At 40.9% G+C, this 22053-nt stretch overlaps 1 protein-coding gene across 1 annotated transcript in view; it reads left to right on the plus strand.

The window, feature by feature from the left end:
* Positions 1–22053, plus strand: part of PARVA (parvin alpha) — a 182041-nt gene that overhangs the window by 150894 nt on the left and 9094 nt on the right. Inside the window, exon 11 of the mRNA XM_085648197.1 lies at positions 7991–8092. Within this exon, the coding sequence (XP_085504323.1) occupies positions 7991–8092 (102 nt within the window). The remainder of the gene's footprint in view (positions 1–7990; positions 8093–22053) is intronic.

A 22053-nucleotide genomic window follows, 5' to 3' on the forward strand; every position in this document is an offset into this window, starting at 1 on the left:
TATGCATTGATGGGAAAAGCTCATGGGACAAAGAGGAGGGTAAATGTCTAAAATCCCTGCTGTCCCTTCCAGGGTCGGCGATGATTCAGGCAATTAGATTGGAATTGGACCTACCTTCATGGAATGTCCAGGTCCAGTCAAGCTTGCTTAGATTCTGGATACGCCTGGGTATGGGGGAAGTCACCAAGGTATCACAATGGTGTATGAAGGAAATTCAATCCAGTGAGTTAAAGTGGGCAAAGGCAACAAGAAGGAAACTCCTGACCATTTGTGATTACCTGATGGTGGACACTGACCCTATGACACTTCAAATAAATGTGATAAAGAATGAGCTTAAAGTGCAGGGTAAGGTATGCTCGAGGGCAACAGATTTAAAGTATCTGAGAGAAAAAGATTCTGTAAAGTTTATGAGCGCTGGATGGGAGAAAGACTCCAGCTTTGCTACCTAACCGTTGGTTAAGGAAAGAAGTCTTTAAGTTAAGAATAGGAACCAATCCGCTATTTATAAATAGCGGAATAAAAGTTGCCCTTGCACATCCGGATGGTAAATGTGTGTGTAAAATAGGAGTGAAGTGTGATATTTTGCACCTTTTATTGGATTGCTATCTGTTTTTAAATCTACGTAAAGGGTTTCTTCGCCTGATATTTTTAAAATATGATGTCAATGAGCGCTCGCGAGCACGTGATCTCTTAGTGGAAATGGAAAATCTTGACATTGCGATAGCCATTGGGAAATTTATGCAGGGGGTTTATAAATTTCTAAACTGAGTAGAGACCCATGAAAAGGCCAAAGTTTTTTAACTCTTATGAATTTTGGTTTTAATTGTGTAAATGCAGTTTTATGATAGTAGAATTTTTATAGTAAATGGAATGAATTTGTGTTATGACGATATTAGATGATAAAATATGTATTGTGGTTTATAGATCAATTGGTCTAAATAAACTTTATTTTTGACTTGACTTGATTAGAAACTCTATTTTTCGGGTTAAATCCAAAAGCGATTTGTCCCTATTCATAACAAACCCTAGATTTAGAAGCAGTATTACGCCAAGTTGAATTGTTGCGACCCTGCATCCTTAAAAGAGATGGTATTGTCTAGATATATTATTAGATGAGCATTTTAAGACCCTTGGAAGGCAGCCACTGATTTCAGGATCAGTAATGAAGAAAAACATTAAAAAGTGGCCCCCTTATTGTTCATTCTCCATCGAATATTTCATGTTTTATGGGGGTGCCGTAGCAGCTCCTGCACCCATAGTTCGAGCACCACTGCCCATTCTTGGCAGAACCACCTTGATTGAAATGGTAGACTTAATGCGTAATATGCATAAAAACACAAGCAATTACTTTCATATGCAACACTTTATTCTGAACTTCTAATGAATTAACAAAGCGCACAAAAAATGGGTCGAAAATGCTACCATAAATGTTTGCAGTGACCAGAAAGAAAAGTGAAATCTGAAATGACAGAATGCAATGTTATAGACTGTTTCGGTGTTTGATTATTTATGGGATTTTCTTTATATCTAAAACACTGCAGTTGGAAGTTGTGCATAACGTTGTCTGAAATCTTATGTTGCTGATATGAAGTAGTAAAGACAAGTATAAGCAAAATAGGAGTCTTCGTATCTTGACATATAAATCTACTCCTGGCTTGACCGATTTATCATTTGATTGACGGCTTTGTAGCAGTTGCTCCTCAATTTTGGCACTTGCCTTTTAAATCTATAAAAAGAAGCATGAATGTGCACCAATCTATGCCGCTTCTGTCATTTAACCTTACTTTCTGTTTATGGTTAGTTGTGTGATTCCCCCTCACCCAAGATGGATGACCGTGTTCTTGTTGTTTGATGTTATGTTTATCAGATCAGAATTCACCAGCTTATTGTGTAGTTCTGTTGCAGCCAGTATAGATCAGTTGATCTTTGTTGATCTCTAGCTTGTGCTTTTCGCTGATTCATGTCAAGTTAGAGAGCTCTTTTGCTCTCTTCCCTCGGTACTTGTTCATTCCTCCACTGAACACAGATATGTTATGTTACTAAATTTCTATAGCGCTACAACTCACTCTCAAAGGAGTATCCCTGCACTCAAGGTACCACTGCAAAAGGAAGATGAAAGGCCAATTCACTTAGGAAAATCTTTAAATAATCATGCCTTTAAGAGTTTTTTTAAAATTAGAAAAATTGGACACTAAAGAATCTCTATGGGTAATTAGTTCCAGTAATATGGGGCCAAATAGGAAAATGAACAACCACCATTTTTGGTCATTTGAATGCGATGAGATAATGGCAACACTGTATAGAAGATCTAAAACATCTTCCTAGATGATAAAAACGTACTCTAGATCGGAAAGATATGGGGCCTTCCATATACAAATGTTGATGGACATGGCAGATAAGTTTAAAAATGCCACGTTTCTTGATAGGGAGCCAGAGTAGCAATCTTAAGGATTCTGAAGAAGAGCCATAAGCAAGATTGCATACTAGGTGAGCTGCCGTATTCTGAATCACCTGCAATCTGGCCAAAAGATCCTCCTTAATATCAACCAGAAGGGCATTGCCGTAATGTAGCCCACTTAAATAATAGTTTTCTGCAGTTAATAGTTGAAGGAATGTTTTTCTAAGCCAGCAAAAAATGCCATACAGAATGCACAGATTGCTTTGACCTGTTCGGCCATCAAAAGCATATCATCTAGTAAAATACCAAGATGTTTAACGAACGCTTTTGGAAAAGGAGGGGAGCCCATCTCCTCTGGTCATTAATCTTGATCCCAGTGCTCTCTTTCTTTTCCAAAAATAAGAATCTCTGCCTTCCCCTCCCACCCCATTCAACAGAAGACAACTCTGTCTCATCCAGGAAGCAATTTCCAGCATAGTTATAACATATGGCTTTGGTTGTCTTGCACTCTTAGCCAAAGGAAATTATTAGTTGAGTGTTATCTGCATATGACAAAATCTCAATTCCAAAAGGTTCTACAAGTTTGGCCAAAGAAGCCACATATATAGTCATAAGCATTCAACTCAACTTGGAACCCTGTGGAACTCCACAAGTATTGTTACCAGTTTTTGATTCAAAAAGGGGGATGGAAACTGAGTTATTTCTGTGAAAAAGTCCCTCAACCAGGCCAGTACTTGTCCTTCACTCCTATCTCAGAAAGTCTAAGAATTAGGATTGCATAAGATACTGTATCAAACGCTGCCGATGGATCTAGCAAGATCAACATAGCCGATCTGACCTAATCCAAGCTGGTTCTAATCATATCCGTAACAGCCAGGAAAGTTGTCTCCATACTATGGGTTGCCTTAAGCCCTGATTGTGAGGTGTCCAGAATATGATTTTTCACTATATATTTCGTAAGCTGATTATTTACCAGTTTCTCAATGATCTTGCTAGAAAATGGTAGTAATGAGATCAGACGGAATTTGGCAGTAACGGTGGGACCGGCTGTAGGTTTCTTTAAGATGTGAGAAACACATATAATTTTCCACGTATTTGGTATCGTAGCGACCTCTAGGGATAAATTAAACAAATCAGCAATATGTGATGATATTAGCGGTGCCAAGGAAGCAAAATAATGAACTGGGTAAGCATCTTCTGGTGATCCTGACTTATTATTGCATACTATTTCTTGATCCTCTTCCAGGGTAACCGGTTCAAACTTCACTAATTGACCTGAAACAAAAGGCAAAATAGTACCAGGTCCTGACCCTGTTAATGCAGTCACTTTGTGGGTCAAAATCATTATATATTTTAGTAATCTTCCTTCTGTTAGAAATTGGGTTTCTGTTTCGCAGAGATATGCACCCTGTCCAAGCAGGAACCACAATCCTAGACTGGGTAAGTCAGATGCACTCCATAAATTAACCTGTGCTCACCCATTGTAAGCTGGGTACAGAGCAGTCAGGCTTTACTTAAGAGGCAATGTGCAATGTATTTGTGCAACGCTTCAAACAGTAACACAGTGAAAACACCACAAAAAGACTCCACACCAAAGTAAAAAAATAGGATATATTCTTATGAACAAATTAACACCAAAATGACAAAAATCCAATAAGTGTAACCAGAGTTATGAATTTTCAAAGAATAATCGAAATTTTAGTGCTTAAAAGTTTAAAGCGCCAACTGGGGCACTCTGGTCATGGTAGACTGAGGTAAATGCAAACGTTCAGGCCAACCGTGAGGGAGCACACATCAGATACAGGGGGAGCCTTGGCCTGCCGCAAAGTACCTTAGATTTGTTGCAACGGAGTCGAGATGCTGGAAGCAAGGAGGCAATGCGTCGTCGTCAAACCACTGGGTTGAAGACGATGCATCAGTTGCCAAGCAGCACAAAGTCGGAGATGTGTCAGAAATTGGAGACAACGCACCCTGCAGTCAGCGATGCGATGTCCATGGTCTGTACAGCAGCGGCAATGTGGCATCATTGAGGGAGATGCGCTGGTCATCGGTACATGGATTCTGGCAGTTGCAGCACTTTATACCCATTTCCAGGGGCCCAGGACTGATTTAGCACCACTTGGTAGGGCAAGACCTCCAGCAAGCAAAGTCCAGGTGCTGTTGCAGGTTGATGAGTAGTCTTTGATGTCCCTGAGACTTAGAACAGGGGGAAAGCCAGTATGCCCTTGGAGTCACTCTGGGTTCAAGTGAGATGGGTCCAATCCTTCCTCGGCTGGGCAGAGGGTAGCAGGCAGTAGGGCAACAAAGCAGAAAAGCTGTTCTTCTAGAGTAGCAGTCCAGCAGAGTAGCAGTCCTTTTAGCATCACAGCATTCCCCCCTCATGACTGGCAGAGTTCTTCACAGGTCTAGTAGTGTACTGACGTGGTAGGGTCAGAAGTTCAGTTCTTTTACTCAGCGGTACCTTTGAAGTGGGTGTGACTTCAAAGAAGGGCTTTGAAGTGAACAGAGGTCTCCCTCCCAGCTCTGACCCCAGACTAACTCCAGGGGAGTATGCAGTCCTTTGTTTGGGGACAGGACACAACCTATTCAGGTGTAAGTGTCCAGTCCTCCCTCTCATCCTGACCATGATGGCCCATCAGGATGTGCATGGCCACTCGGTCACAACTAAGCTCCCTTTGTGTGTGGCTGTTTAGGGGGAATGCACAAAGTTCAGCAGTCACCCACCCCAGATGTCAGGGCTAATAGCAGAAAAATGATATCTTTTCAAAGAGGCATTTTTAAAAGTGTAATGATAAATTAACTTTACCTGTAAAGAAGATTTATTATTACCACTATAGTGATATGAAAGATGATGGATCTACTCCTCCTTAATCAGAAATTACAGCCAATAAAGTGTATTAAGGAATTTCAAATGTTAACCTACAAGAGGGATAGGCCTAACAGTAGTAAAACATGAATGGGGGGGGTTGAGGGGGGGGGGAGGTTCACTACCAGGATATGCAAAACTTAAAAGTAAATGTAAAATCTTGTGATTACACAGCACCCTGCTCTATGGGCTACCTGGGGCCTACCTAAGGGGTGACTTACATGTAATGAAAGGGGAGTTTAATACTTAGCAAGGGATTTTGGATGCCAAGTTGATATGGCACTGTAAACTGCACACAGGTCTGAGACATGTTTAAAGTTCTACTTGTGTGGATGACACAATCCGTGCTGCAAGCGCACTAGTAGCATTTAATTTACAGGCCCTGGGCACATGTAGTGCACTCTACTAGGGACTTGTAGGTAAACTAAATGTGTCCGTTGTGGATAAGTCAATCAAACCATGTTTAGGGGAGAGCGAACATGCACTTTAGTACTGGTTAGCAGTGGCAAAGTGCTCAACAAAAGGAACTCAGCAAAATTGTAGGTAAGCAGGTAAAACATTTGGTGGAAGACTAACCTAAGGCTGACGGGTCTAACATCTTCTCGCTGAAATAATTAAGAGTCACATTTCTCTTTTGAAGCAGGTATTGGAGTCCTGTAGGCTTCCTGCTTTATAAATTCATTTAGCGTCTTAAATATCTCGTAGAATTACAGGATTTTTCAAGCCTGACTACTAAAAATTGCCTTTGTGCTTCTCTCTGATGTCTATGAAAGGTTGTAAGGGTTAATCTATAATTGCTCCTGTCCTGAGGAGTTTTCAATCTGCTTCATGCCCTTTCCAGTTTCTTACACTTCTGTTTTTCTAATTTAAGGTCCTCATTATAGGAAATATGCTTGTGTTTTCCCCCTCCTCTTCTTTATTACTCAAAGTGGGGCCACCAAATCCAGGACCTTACAGAGGAATTATTGAAACTGTGTGTTAGCCAATTCAATATCTAAGGCCATCTTCAGGTCTGGAGGTTGGAAATTATTTGTATGTCCAAATTATTTTCTTACAGAAATTACCTGGGTGCTGGAACTCCTTATACTGTGATGTAGGAGTAGGGGTTTTCGGGATCTCAAATTCGATCAAATAGTGATCTGTCCAGGTGAGGGATACTAGATGACTAACTTCCAGTTGAGTAGCATAAATAAATATTAAAGTGTATGGCCAGTAATGCGGGTTGAGCCTACTACGAATTGTAACAGACCTGCCATCCTCAGGTCTGTCAACAATAAGTTTACTTACATATCAGTCGTTCTTTCCCCATGATAGTTGAAGTCACCTAGTAACAAAAAGTTGTCTGACTCTAAAACATGAATTCACAGTATGTCTACTAATTGGAGGCTAAAGTCTTTCTTAGGGCCTGGAGCCCAATAAAGTAAGGCCCTCTTCCATGTATTATGAGGAAGAAGATCTAATGTAAACACTATAATCTCCAAATCATTTGATAGATGAGTGCAGATAACAGAATCCTTCACTTTACCTGAAAATGCAATTTCCACACCTCCTCCTGCTTTATTCTCTAGATCTAGTCTCCCAAGAGAAGAGTTACCAGGAACAGTGATGGATTCATCCAGCTGGGCCAAGTAATTTAGCTAGGTCTCAGTAATAAAAAAAATATCTGGGGAATAAGTGTCTAAAAGATCTCAGAGTTCTGTGGCATGTTTACGAATAGACCTGGCATTACAATACATACTACTGATAGCGGTCACCAGTTTATGAGGCTCAGACATTTGTCAATACCTTTCCTTGTCTCTTGGCCATCTATGAAGGACTTGGTCTTCCCTGGTGGATCGAATAATTCTCGTGTAGACTAAGTTCCCCCACACAAGAAAGTTAACATGAATTGCATGAAAACTGTCCTTCTATTGAGTCTGGTGTATATTTTATGCACCCGGGAGTCTTGTAATTTTACCTCATCTGGGGTAAGAGAGGTAGGGGTACTGGCAACTGGTGACGATCGGGCATGGATGGGCGCAGACGAGCTTGCCTTTGGCGTGCCTTCTGCTCACCAGCAGCGTATCCGCACTTCCTGCCAACTTAAATATGGTGTGCTGAGTACATTCGAGCAACTAGAGAGCTCACTTCACCAAGATGGTAGTGGTTATTGTCCAGAATGCTCTCTTTGCCAAACAGTACCAACCGGGGAGAACCGGAGAGCTCTGAAAGTGTATAGAGTATTTGTAGTTCTTGTGGTAGTGTATGCCTACTGCTCAGTTGTGTTACATTATCAGTTGATGGAGTAGACGTTCATAAATTTTGAAGTATTATTTTTCTATCCACTTGCCAATTTGATACATTTTAACATAAATTGATCTAAATATACTTTATGCTGTATCTTTACCTCATTCTTAGAAATGTTTGCTGTATTTTTCTGGCTTATTGGCTATTTTACCAATCATGAAACATAGATATTGATTATGAGGTTTTAGTCTTTCTCTTGGCTTCAGTTGAGCTCATTTATATAGTTCTTGTATACATTACTGTGAGATACTAAAAGTTCCTATGTTTTTAACATGTCCACATTCTATTACTTCTGTACTATACTTACTCCCCACATAAATTGTTTGAAGGAATCAGTAAAACATGGGTTAACATGTGCGTGGAATGTAATTCTATAGAGATTGTGCCACATTCCAATGCAGTCGCCTGCTAAATGTTTAATGCTTTCCATAATATCTTAGTTTGCAGATGGCGTGTACTTGGTTTTACTCATGGGTCTACTGGAAGGCTATTTTGTTCCACTATACAATTTTTTCTTGACGCCGGATAGTTTTGAACAAAAGGTAAGACATTTCTTTATTTATACCTTGCTACATTCTCTCTAATTATTTATGTATATTATAAATATATATTATAAATTGTAAATTATTTATAATAATTTATTTATTTTTCTATAGGGAAAAAAACGTGGTCATACTTGATTCCGACTAATATACAGATATTTTTCAGAATAGGAAAAGAATATGTGTGGGCGACCTTGCAATTACTCCAGCTTTGCATGTGGAGAGGCAAAAAATGTGCAAACCATTATCCACACAACATTTTCTTATTGCAACATAACCATTCAGTAAGCAATGATTGTTTGTGGCTTTTCTCAAACAAAAAACACATTTTGGGATTTTTTCTCAGCCGTTCTTTGTAACTATAAAGTTTGCCAAGCCTCGTAAAAATGTAATGGAGTATGTTACACAACCTCACTCATCCATACTGCCTTTCTGAGTCTCTCAGTTTCACATACAAATTGAGAGCTTGTGCATCTGGTTTCTCCCATTGCAAAATTCTGTTGAAGATTTTCACATTCTTGTTGATTCAAGATTGATGCATTTCTGTCCTTACAGACTTTTTGATCTCGGTTGTGGAAATTCCATATTCCTACTAAAGTACATAATGGACCATCGCTAGGTGATTCAGAATGTGTCTGCACACCTTATAGGATCTGCACAATTTTAAGCGTTGATTATGAATTCTCTGCACTTGTTGCCCATATACCAAAGGGCTAATTTCAGCATCATTTTTTGTTGCTCATTAAACTGTTTATGGCATTTCACTGGAATTAGGGAGAACATGTTTCTGCACTTTTCCTCATTGTTTGTACTTGACTTCCAATGTGAGATGGGTGTCCTTCATTTGGAATGCAGGCTAACAAAGATTACCCCTTCTCAGTGTTTAGTCCTCTCTGTTGAAAGCGTTTCTCTTCAGCCCACTAAGAGGTTTCAAAAGTAATTGAAAGCATTGATATTCACCTTGGTCCCTGCTTCAAAGTGCCTATGTTTTGTAACAATGCCTTTAGTTTTAGTACCTTCTAGTACCAAGATTATAAGTGAATGCCAACACTCTAAACATAATACAACCTCTGTTCATGCCCAGATATATCTAATTTCATTGCAAAGGCTTGAAGATCCTTTTACTTCCTTTAACTATTCAATTCAATAAGTTTATTTCGATATTCAAAAATCCCATTTAACATGCATAATCACAATAACAGTACATACAAAAACATTTAAGAACATAAAAATCAAAATAGTGTGTGATATACAAGATCTCATTTGGGGTATCATATTTGAGCATTCAAAGAAAGCAAAGTACAAAGTGCATCATGGAATAGCAGCAATTTGAAGATTAAAAGTATCAAAGAAGCACGCAAAATATAGTCTACATAAGTGCAAAATCTACCCTGTGTCACAGTACCTAGCAGTATCATGACTAAGTCTTCTCTTAAAAAATCAGCCTAACCTATCTATTCCTGTTACAAATAATCTAACAAGTAGCTTAAAAGAGATTGTTTACAAAGGGCTCCCTAGTGTTTTTCTTATCAGCCATGCTGCATAGAAGTACCTACTCACAGCAAATGCTATAAACTGATCTGCATTCAACCTTAATACCATGGAGGCTACTATATACTGTCTAAATCCTAGATTCAGCTAGAGAGGTATAAGCCATTTGATTCTGGTTTTTCATACCAACGACAAAAGAATGGTACATGTTCCACATCTTCTCAAATTACCCCACAGAAGACGCAGGAGAGATGGGCTGCTGAGGATTTTTTCCAGCTATGTGTGTATTGTCCAATCTGGAGAGTGCCCAATGTGAACTTGATGCATAAATTCTTGGCTAAAGATGGAGTTATATCATCAATATAGAGTTCAAAGATTAGATTACATTTGTAAGAAAAAAAGTTTGCCGTCAAAAAGCCAGAGCTACTATTTCTGAGATACTGTTTATTTATTTAAGAGTGTTATATAGCGCTAGCTAGACCTTGAGGCATTAGAGCACTTTACAACAGTAAATGTTCACATCGAAGATAACCAATATAGACAGAGCAGCTTAGTCACATCATATGAAATCAGTGGTTGAGCATGAGGGAGGAAGAATAATAAGTATGGCCAACTTAGCCTGTCAAGATAGATGACCTTCTATTTGAGATTCAGGATTAGGAGGAGGTCCTTTGTTCTTCAATGTAGGACCAGGGGTCGTATTACGCATTTTCATTGTTTGCACTCAATGCACCTTGTAAAAGGTGTGCCGGGCGCAACTAATGAAAATACGCCCTATTACGATGAATGCGCTGCCCCAGGGCAGCCGGGGACTTGCGCTGCCGTGGGGGCAGTGCATTCACGTGAAAACAAGGAGTGGCTGCTTGCAACAGCTTCGTGTTTTCACATTGCAGGCAGCAACCTGCCTGGACTTTTTAAGGGGATTAGAGATCCAAGCTCCCTTCTGTAATACCAAAGTGCCTCAGGGTGTGCAAAGCGGGTGCAAACGCCCGTTGTGCCCCTGGGCACTTACTGTAATATGGCCCCTGAATGCTATTTTGATTGCTGTTTTTGTATTGCCAGTTATAGAAGAAGGGTTGCTCCACATGGCACTCCTGCCTAATACCTGGAAGGTGGACTTTATATGAGTAAACTATTTGATGGACAACAAATTAGGCATACCTAAGATCTCAGTGCAGTTCTTTAAGGTTTCAGCTCTGGGGTTCTCCACAAGCATATCCAGAATAGCAGAGGTCTTAGGGCTACTATATCATTAAGCCATTTAAGGCCTGTTTAAAAAAAGGGAGGGATTATAGATGTACTTTGTGGAAGATTAAACAAAGATCTGAGAAAAAGATTTTCTTTAGCAGCCACCTGCTTTTTCTTCATATAGCCCGAGCTGCAGCCACATACAAGGCTGCGCTCTGAACCTTTGCACAGAAAGTCTCTATGGCAGGAGCTACATAAAAAAGCTTTCTGTAGCAGGGAGGCACTTACTTTACTCATATGCATTGACCAAGCAGTTGATTTATCTAGGCTGATGCCAAGGTAGTGGAAGCTTTCCTCCCTCTGTAAAGTGACCCCCTTCATTAGAGAGTCACCTCTGAAAGTTTTGCGAGGATAAAAAATTATGTAGTTTGTTTTTAATGTGTTGACTTCTAGGCCCCTCTCATCACAAAAAAACTTACAATTGTTTAGAAGATTTTGCAAACCCATAGGGGTGAGCAAGATTAGTTGGGTATTATCAGCAAATAAAAGTGCTGGTATAGGGCTGCCGCAAAATCTGTGGGAGTCATAGACACAGTCATTTAGATATCTGAGTACATCATTAATATAAAGTAAAAATAAGTTTGGTGTTAAAACACAGCCTTGGCCTACTCTTCGCACAATTGGAATACCGTTGGTTTGCTCTCCCCTTGCCCCCCATCTCACTTGAGCATAGTTCGATTCGTACAGTCTTACAACATTCAGCAAATCAAGGGTCATCCCTATCTGGCCTAGAACTGTCAACAATTTGACTTGGAACTAAATGAAACACTGTTTTAAGATCGACAAAGGCCACAAAGATGATCTTTAGTTAACTGAAGATATTTCCATTACGGTAAGGTAAACCGAAATGTCTGATTGATTGTGGGGATCTTTTGTCTGAACCTTGCTTGTAAGGGAGATAAAATGTTAGTGTCAGTTATCCTTTTCTGTACCTTATCCAGGACCTGATGACAAAATACCTTCTGGAGATTATCAGGTTTATAGGGTGGTAGTTCCCTTGGATTATTTCTATCGCCCTTTTTGGACACAGGTATAACTTCAGCACCTTGCCATGTGTCAGGGATGTCATCACCTCCCAGTATCTTGTTCGACAATTTTTTAATATAGGGGACTCAGACTTTTTGCTCAGATCGATAGAGGTCGCCTGACATTTTATCAGGGCCAGGAGCTTTCCCAGGGCTCAGCTGATTAATAGCTCTATGAGTATCTTCTAGAAAGAAAGTTAAGAGAGCTTTGTTTGGACCATGGCCACTAAATGGTGCAGTTAGACTATCTCTATGCTGGGCTGTCAAATCACTTAGAAGGGCAGGATCACTGTACAATGTGGCAAAATCTTTTTCCCAGCTATGGACTGGTATGTGATGCTCTATAATGAGTTATAGCTGTGGAGCCACCATGAGCAAAGATGCTGGAAATATTTAGAGTCCCTATTTATGGATGCTTCTAGAGGGTCATACCAACTGTCATCTATCCATTTCTGTTCAGTTTTGGTGATTACGTCTTTGTATCTCTCTCTCATTACTCTGATCATCTGGATATCCCCTTGTCTCAAAGCCGTTATTAGTGCAGATTTGACCTTTCTACAATGAGCATTATACCAGGTGGATATGATAGAGATGGATGGTCTTTTAGGTGTATCTTCAGTGTTACATATCGAACTAATGGAGCTAAACTAGTTCTGATGCGCTCCCATGAATTAGTCCTCACAGTCGGTGGCTTTCTACTAGAGTATCAGCAAATTTATTAAAGGTGCTGTAAATTGTAGCCGTAGTATCCGAGTTACTCCGATGTTTTCCCCACTTAATTGCTCTCCTGTTGGTGGTAGGTAATAAAAAAATTCACAGAACGGTCAGAACTAGGGCTGTTACTGAGGGGGAATATAGATTTAATAGACAGATCTAAGGGGTAATAATCACAGTCTTCCCTGGTACACACACTGAAATTGGACATAGTATATAAACCGAGAACTAAAAATACATGATCTATTCTACTCTTGGTCCTGCCACTGGAGAAAGTGTGTTCTCTCTGGCAATCTGATTTGGATCTGCCATTGCAAACACATATACCAAATTTCACATTTAAATCACTAAGCTGTAGGGCCACAGTAGACTAGACCATTTTTTTTACGGTTCAGCAACCAGTCGCTGGATACCTCTGACTCCATCTTCTAGCTCCATTATAGATTCAATACAAGGGAAGGGTTCAAAGGAAACATTTAAGTCCCCAGCAATGCTTAATGGGGAGTGAGAGGGCCTATTGGACAAGAGGTATTCTAGTTTAGTTAATGACGCAGATTCCTTATTAGGGCTCCCTGAGAGATTATAAGCATTGTACACGTTAATACATAGGCCTTCAATCCTCTTGCAATCAGCCTAAATATGTCCTCACAATCGATAGGAAACTGCTTCATATGCAGATTCACGGTAATCCAAACCAAGATAAAAAATACCCCCTTTGGGTCAGCCCGCTCTCGATGGTAGTGTTTTGACGCTGTAATTAGTATATCTATTTATGTTCACTGCAGTTAATGACCAAGTCTCTTGAAGCAAAATGATATTGAATTGATTAACAAATTCAATCCAAACAGGGTCAGTCAATTTATCCCACAATATTCCAAGAGAGTAAATGCAGTTCCAGCAAAGGTAGCCATTACAGACAAACATTTTGGTTGGATAGCCAGATCTGTGTAAAGGGTCGACATATGAGATAAGTTGCCAGCACTTAGAATCAAGGTCTCTTTCTCAGACATACGCAAGTCAGGTTTAAGTAAGGCTTCTCTAGATTTATTTGATGAGATTGGGGCCATAGATTGAATAGCTTCCTAAATATTTTGAGGTCGTGTCCCAGACTCATCCGAGCAACATTTCCACTCTTCACATATTACAAACTCATTTTAAATTGGATTTTGGAATCTGTCATTGGAATGGTCTCTGCCACCATAGCCAAGAGACCCTGAGCTAAATCGAGACCGTTCAGAGTTCTCTTTATGGAGCCATAATTATTTTGTTCATCGGCAAGGCATGTAGCTGAGATAATTTCCTTGTGAATTATAGAGCTGCATTGATGTTTAGATCTAATCCAGTGTGTGACTTTATTGATAAGTGACTTTATTGATAAGTTACTCCATGCACTCCTCTTGACCAGATTTCAACTTGGGGACATTTATCATAAAAATCTCCTCTTTCTCAATGGAAGTTCTAGAAAATATATCTGCGCAAATGTGGGTATGCTCTCTGCCACAGGTGTGAGACCTCCAAAGCATTGTTTGTTGATTGCAAGTGTAGCAGCTATCTCCCCCTTCCCTAGGTCTGACAGGAACATTACATCTTGACCACAAGTTCAGGTAGTGCATTGTAGGATTGACCACTTTGCACACGGGGAGCTGAGACGGTTGATGGTTTGGTAGAAACTTCAAGTGCTCCCTTGTTTTCGGGTGCAGTGTATGAGTTTGATGGGGAAGGAGGCCTCCAGCTCACTTGTCAGAAATTAAAGAGTTTGCATATTGTCCATCAGAACCATTGCCCTTTGGCAAGGAATTTGATTGCCCTGGGGGATCAAGCTCTTGTGGTTCACAAACATCAAGAAAACTCCAGCTAGGATGTGAATTTAAAGCTATATTAATGGCCTCATGGAAGCTTCTTAATTTATCGTTTTACAAACAAATAGCCTCTTTAATTTGGGAGAACTTCACTTTCATAAATGTCAATATGGGGTGGCACACACATTCAGTCATTTGTCTGTATGTCGCTAGTCACTTGTTGAGGCTTATTGTTGGTGCAATGAAATACTCCTTAGGAGGAGCTGCCCATGATTAGCATGAGTGGGAGCAGTTGCTTCTTTGGTTTGTGCACATTCGGTTTCCAGGCAAGCGGTGACCTGAGTAACAACCTGTGAGGGCCTTTGATTCCCAATATGGTCTATGCTAGTAGTCGGTGAGTTTGTTAATAGAATCTTTCTCAGATAGAACTTGTTTCATGTTAGATGGACCCAGATGGACCCATGTGTTTCCCTGAATAGAAATGGGTAATTTTACTCATGATTTCAAGCTGTTTCTTTTCTTGGTTTAACATGCCTCCAACCTCCACAATTAACTTGTCGATCTCGCTAAGAAGGCAGTTCTCAGCAGAGTGACTTCTTGTTTTAGCCCCCTTCTTGGTTGCTGCTGGGGCTTCTACTGTAATGTAATGTAATCAATATTTCTACAGCGCACTATCATCCCATGGGTATCCTGGCGCTGTCAGACAGTGGTTCCTCAACATGCACTTATTTACCCACCGGATGAATAGCCTGCACTACAAACTAGGGAAGAGATAAGTTTTAAGTTTTTTCCTAAACTGGAGGTATTCTGCTATTTGTCTGATATCGGCCGGGAGATGATTCCACAGATGTGCAGCCGCACAGCTGAAGGCTGTCCCCCCCCCCCCCAAACCTAGAGGTTCTTATTCTGGCGGTACAAATCAGGTGAGCAGTGGAAGAATGAATATTTTGTGATGGAGCGTGCCAGGCAAACTTTCTCTGCAATGGCAGACGTCCAAGTCCATGAAGGGCCTTGAAAATAATACATAGTGATTTAAACTGGATTCTCTGAGCTAGAGGGAGCCAGTGAAGATGACTAAGAGCCACAGATGCAGAATCGCCTCGAGTCCTCTTTAAAGCCAACTTAGCGGCAATTGTCTGTATTCTTTGTAATTTCAGAATGAGAAAGTTGGCTGAGCCGAAGAGCAGGGCATTACAGTAGTCCAACCGACTTAAAATAACACTTCTAACTACTCGCGCTCTAGCTGCCAAAGGAAGCATGGGGAGAATTTTCTGGCAGAGCTTTTATGAGGGAGAAGCAAGTCACAAAAGTCTTATTCACATGAACCATGTGGGAATGGGTGAGAGCAAAATTACACAAGGTATTAATAAAATTCAGAAAATAGGGGTTGACTGCAACGGGGGGGGGGGGGACTATAGCGGACCATGCCCGAGAGCAGGTGTCCACTGGGGCACGTCAGAGAAAACCCTATGAGCTCCATGCTCTCTATGTTATCGATAGAAAGTTGTACAAAGTTTCAGCTATCTTTGAAGATCAAACCAACTCCCCCTCCTCTACCAGTCAACCGCTGCATGACATTCCCAATTCAACCTCAGAGTCAGGATGAGTCCAGGTTTCAGTGAGAAATAGTGCATCCAGCTTAAGGGAATCAATCAGTATGTATATCTCCTGGTGGTGCTTTACAAGAGACCTAACATTAATCAGACCACACTTGAGACTATCCAACTTATTAATCTCCAGCGGTGCTTTCGCCTCCAAGGGAAAGGTGTGAATGTGATCATTACCCTTACCTTCCCTTAACCGTAGGCTTCTACTGCCTTTCACATAGTTATTTTAATTGAGTCAACAACAAAGGCAATAACTCTATCAAGCAAATTCAGAACCAGATGGCAGTTTTAGGTTTTTTAAATCACCTGGCTTGTTACAAGAAAGCTTGTTACACCAGTAGACATTACCATAAGAGAGTAGGTATGTGTGTTCATTCAAGGGGTACAAAATTAGCTGCAGGGCCAAAGGGGGTGGCCCTGTCCTGGCTGATACTGGCGCTTACTGCAGAGTTGAAGAATGCAATATATAGCGATCGGGCTGTCACATGGGCTTGCTTCTACCAACCCTCCACAAGCAAGAATTCTGGGACTGGTAGTCCCCCTGCTGCTGGATTGTGTGTCCCGTATGTTAGTAGGCATCAAACAGTAGGTGAGCGTCATCATGATTCACTAGACTGGGTAAAGTTATGTCAAATCAATACACTCGCTCCCACTTCATACTCTAAAGACAACACGCTATAGACAGGTTTGGTTAAATGTAGATCAGTAGGATCGGTGGCCAAGACAAACTGTATAGTCACAATCTTCTCACTCATAGACAACACCAACTGGATGATGATCACGTAGTGGGGTGAATATATGTCGTGGCCATGTGGCTTTTGTTAAAATGGAATGGATAATGAATTACACTAAGCCCTAATTAGTGAGCACATAGACAGGTGGTACACCAACACTCCAACTATAAGTCAATGATTAAGAGCACGAGATGGGCTGTAGAAAGGATTATGTTATGTCCTTTTTAAAAAAAATATACGATATTGTTTTTCATGTCCCATAGAAAATCTACTGAAGTTGGAGATAATACACAGACAGGTGAGTGCATTAGGCCTCACGTTTTGATGGGTTGCATGTAACACATGCACGGCTACACGGCAGGGACCTTAAAGAATAAGGCACAGAGATATAACGCCCTGACGAAGGCCCTCAGACCCGACTGGGCTACCCATATGGGCCGAAACATGTTGGCACAAATCTGAGGGTATATTTGAACAGAATCAAGTTCAAAACAACCCCAAGAATAAGTTTTTAGTGATACCATGAGTGCCCAGGAATAAAGGACTCAGAAAAGGGTACACTCATAGGTATTTTTAAATCTGATCTGGTTCCCTGCTTAACCAGTTATTCATTTATCTAAGAACTCCCATTACATCTTTGGTTGAGTCCGCCCAGAGAGTACCATCTTCTCTGGGTGTGGAGTAACTGCCTATGATGAAGCATGTCACTATTATGTGAGTGAGGCTTTTACTTCAATATCTTTGATATTCCACCTGAGAAGTAGGTAGTTGAATAACATTCCTAACACATCCTTGGATCTGGTTATTCTGCCAGTTTAACAGTGGTTGCTTTTTGTGAAAAAAAGTTGATTCGGGAAAACGCAACTACGTTGTTTATTCTCTCACTCTCTGGTTGTGAAAAATAAGTTTAGAGGGGCCTCCATAGCCCTGAGAGCTTTCAGAAACACGCATCTCTAGAGGAGGTTCAGGACACCAAACATAGTTTGTATTAGGTGTCCTTACAACAAAGTGCCGAGGGCAAACTGATCACCCTACAGGTTCATAATCATCCAGTCACTATGGCGGAAGTACTAGCCTACGACGAGGATGAAATATCATCCATTTTAGCTATGCCACCATTGATCTCTGATACTACACTTACGTATGTAAGCCAAAACAATGGCGATTGGGATTCCTTAACGGAATTAAAACGGACCCAACTTAAAACTTTACTACACGGGGCAATCATGACCGAATATTTGAGGGGTAATATAGCACCCAATGGTCTGATTGTGGCAAACTCCCCACGAATATTCCTCAATGACCCGGAATTTAGACGGAGCTGGTCTTTGATTGCATGGAAATGCAGCAGGGACTGGCTCGTCTTAATCATTAAGACTGCGAAAAGACTCTCAGATGCCCTTCTCATTGAAATAAAAACATTGGAAAATGGTCTGAAAACTCAAATCACAATTGCACAATTTAAGAAGAAATTGGATGAGAACAACAAAGTCAAAAGTAACACACTAACAAAAAGATTAATGAGTATTCACCACGGGTGTACAGAGTATGAGTGACCCATTAGGACTCCATGTAAATGACTCCCCAACACGGGTCAACAGCTTATATAGTGAGTCACCCTTTTTCTGTCCTTCCTAACGGGAGAATTAGTGCCGTATACCCCGAGTAATAACCCTCGAAATAGTACACAATTTAGATACCCCGAGGAATAACCCTCGAAATGGTACATAATTTATTAACAAATAATTTAAAATTACAAAACAAAGGTACTCTAACACGAGGGGTCTAGAACACCGTAAACACGAGCGTACCGAACTACATTACCCAGAAATCTTGTAGTTCAACCTTATACACGTCAGAAAATCAGTCGACACTACGTTCTTCAACCATAGAGAAAATACGTCAGGGGATAGAACAGCCAACCAATGAAATTGGGAAGCCCTGCTTAAAAGTCGAGGCAGCCGCGTACACATCTCCGACGGCGGACGATGTGTTTGACAAGGTGTAACGGCGGTGCGGTGTCCTTGACGAAGTAAGTGAGAGGGAGGTTGCGCATACCAGGGGTGTCCAAATACAATGTTTTAAAGACTCCAATTATGCAGCGCTAAGATAGAGACAATACCAGTAATGCTAGAGATTAATTGTCCTTTTGAAATGTGCCAGAGTATGATGATTAAAAACGAGAGGGGTATTTAAGAAAAACGGACAGAGGGAGCTGTCTCCCGAGACACGCATTATGCAATGTTAACATAGAGACGAACCCATGAATGCGAGAGACGAACTGCCTTTCTTCCTTGCCATAGCATGAAGGCTAGAAGCGAGAGGGTTATTGAATCTAAACAAACAGGGAGAGCGGGTTCCGGAAACAAATAGCGAACCAATGAAGAACGCAATAGCTATTACGTAGGGAGAGTAGAAGGGCGTGATTCTCTATAACAGACTCATACACAGGTTAAACCTCTGAAACCATTATCGGGGGTGAGGTGCTTATGGAACTTAGATGGAGCACTAGTACATAATTACCATGGAAGCAGTATTACTTAACGGTAGACTTACATATAACCATGGTGACAAAAGCGCCCTACGGCAGGGGGTGTAGATTGATGAACATCTAAAAAATGCTGTTATATAGATATATATCTTTTATCCAGTGTTTGACTACAGGACAGCACCTGAACACATGAGAGCTGCATGATGTTAGTAGGCATCAAACAGTAGGTGAGCGTCATCATGATTCACTAGACTGGGTAAAGTTATGTCAAATCAATACACTCGCTCCCACTTCATACTCTAAAGACAACACGCTATAGACAGGTTTGGTTAAATGTAGATCAGTAGGATCGGTGGCCAAGACAAACTGTATAGTCACAATCTTCTCACTCATAGACAACACCAACTGGATGATGATCACGTAGTGGGGTGAATATATGTCGTGGCCATGTGGCTTTTGTTAAAATGGAATGGATAATGAATTACACTAAGCCCTAATTAGTGAGCACATAGACAGGTGGTACACCAACACTCCAACTATAAATCAATGATTAAGAGTACGAGATGGGCTGTAGAAAGGATTATGTTATGTCCTTTTTTTAAAAAATATACGATATTGTTTTTCATGTCCCATAGAAAATCTACTGAAGTTGGAGATAATACACGGACAGGTGAGTGCATTAGGCCTCACGTTTTGATGGGTTGCATGTAACACATGCACGGCTACATGGCAGGGACCTTAAAGAATAAGGCACAGAGATATACCGCCCTGACGAAGGCCCTCAGACCCGACTGGGCTACCCATATGGGCCGAAACATGTTGGCACAAATCTGAGGGTATATTTGAACAGAATCAAGTTCAAAACAACCCCAAGAATAAGTTTTTAGTGATACCATGAGTGCCCAGGAATAAAGGACTCAGAAAAGGGTACACTCATAGGTATTTTTAAATCTGATCTGGTTCCCTGCTTAACCAGTTATTCATTTATCTAAGAACTCCCATTACATCTTTGGTTGAGTCCGCCCAGAGAGTACCATCTTCTCTGGGTGTGGAGTAACTGCCTATGATGAAGCATGTCACTATTATGTGAGTGAGGCTTTTACTTCAATATCTTTGATATTCCACCTGAGAAGTAGGTAGTTGAATAACATTCCTAACACATCCTTGGATCTGGTTATTCTGCCAGTTTAACAGTGGTTGCTTTTTGTGAAAAAAAGTTGATTCGGGAGAACGCAACTACGTTGTTTATTCTCTCACTCTCTGGTTGTGAAAAATAAACTTGCTTCTACCAACCCTCCACAAGCAAGAATTCTGGGACTGGTAGTCCCCCTGCTGCTGGATTGTGTGTCCCGCACAGCGGAGTTGAAGAATGCGCTATATAGTGCTTAGGCTGTCATGCGTGCCTGCTCTTCCCGCCCCTCCACGACTATGACAAGCAAGTATTCTGGGAGTAGTAGTCCCCCTGCAGCTGTCTTGTGCATCCCACACAGCGGGTTTGAAGAATGCACTATATAGTGCCTAGGCTGTCAAGGCGGCTTGCTCCTTCTGCCTTTCAACTATGATGACAGGCAAGGAAGGATATGGGGCTAGTAGTCCCCATTCCCTGTGCTTCCCATGCAGTAGTGTTGAAGAATGCACTATATAGCGCTTAGGCCATCATGGATAGCGCTTAGGCCATCATGGAGGTTTGCTCCTCCCGCCCCTCCATGATGATGACCAGCAAGGATTCTGGGAGTAGTAGTCCCCCTGCAGCTGTCTTGTGCATCCCGCACAGCGGGGTTGAAGAATGCACTATATAGTGCCCAGGCTGTCATGGCGGCTTGCTCCTCCTTCCTTTCAACTATGATGACAGGCAAGGAAGTATTCTGGGGCTAGTAGTCCCCCTTCCCTGTGCTTCCCATGCAGTAGCGTTGAAGAATGCACTATATAGCGCTTAGGCCATCATGATGGTGCTTAGGTCATCATGAAGGTTTGCTCCTCCCGCCCCTCCATGATGATGACCGGCAAGGATTCTGGGGCTAGTGTTCCCCCTGATTCTGGCTTGTGCGTCCCCCGCAATGGGGTTGAAAAATGCGCGAAATACCGCTCAGGCCATCACAGGGACTTGCTCCTCCCACCCCTCCGCAATAATGACAGGAGAGGATTCTGATGCTAGTAATACCCCGCCACTGGCCTGTTCGTCCCGCACAGCTTGGTTGAAGAGTGCACTTTATAACACCGGGAATGGCTCCTCCCGTCCCTCCACAATTATGACAGGCTAGGATTCTGAGGCTAGTAGTCCCTCTGCCACTGACTTTAGCTATTACCTTAGCAAGGACAATCAATCGGGCTAGTATGATACATGGTCTTCGGACAAATGTTTGAGTAAAAAAATCTTGAGATGCAGAAATATTGAGTTTTTAATATTGTGAGCCACAAATTTCGTGATGCAGGAATATCGGGTAAGTAATATCAATGCCAAAAATATCTGTTGTTAATATTGTTGACAAAAATATATATGTCAATATCAATGTTAAAAATATCTGTTAATAGCATTTACCAAAATATCATTGTTAATATCGATTTTTAATTATTTTTATATGTTTTAGTACAAGTTTTACTTGTATATGTTATAAATTGTTTGTTTAATTATTGTTAATGTTTTTAATATAGCTTGTACATTTTTTGTTGTTTTTAAATTTAATGAAATTGTTACTTTTAGTGTCGTAGTAGGTTGTGCAGTTTATGGGGTACAAAATGGGAAGTATATTAATTGTACTTAGTTAACAATTACTTTTTATAATTAATTATTTAATTGATAATTATGTGTAAATTGTGTTATTACATTTTTTATCTATATTTTTGTTGCTAGT

Source organism: Triturus cristatus, chromosome 3_2, assembly GCF_964204655.1.
Source record: "Triturus cristatus chromosome 3_2, aTriCri1.1, whole genome shotgun sequence".
In the NCBI taxonomy this organism is placed as follows: domain Eukaryota; kingdom Metazoa; phylum Chordata; class Amphibia; order Caudata; family Salamandridae; genus Triturus; species Triturus cristatus.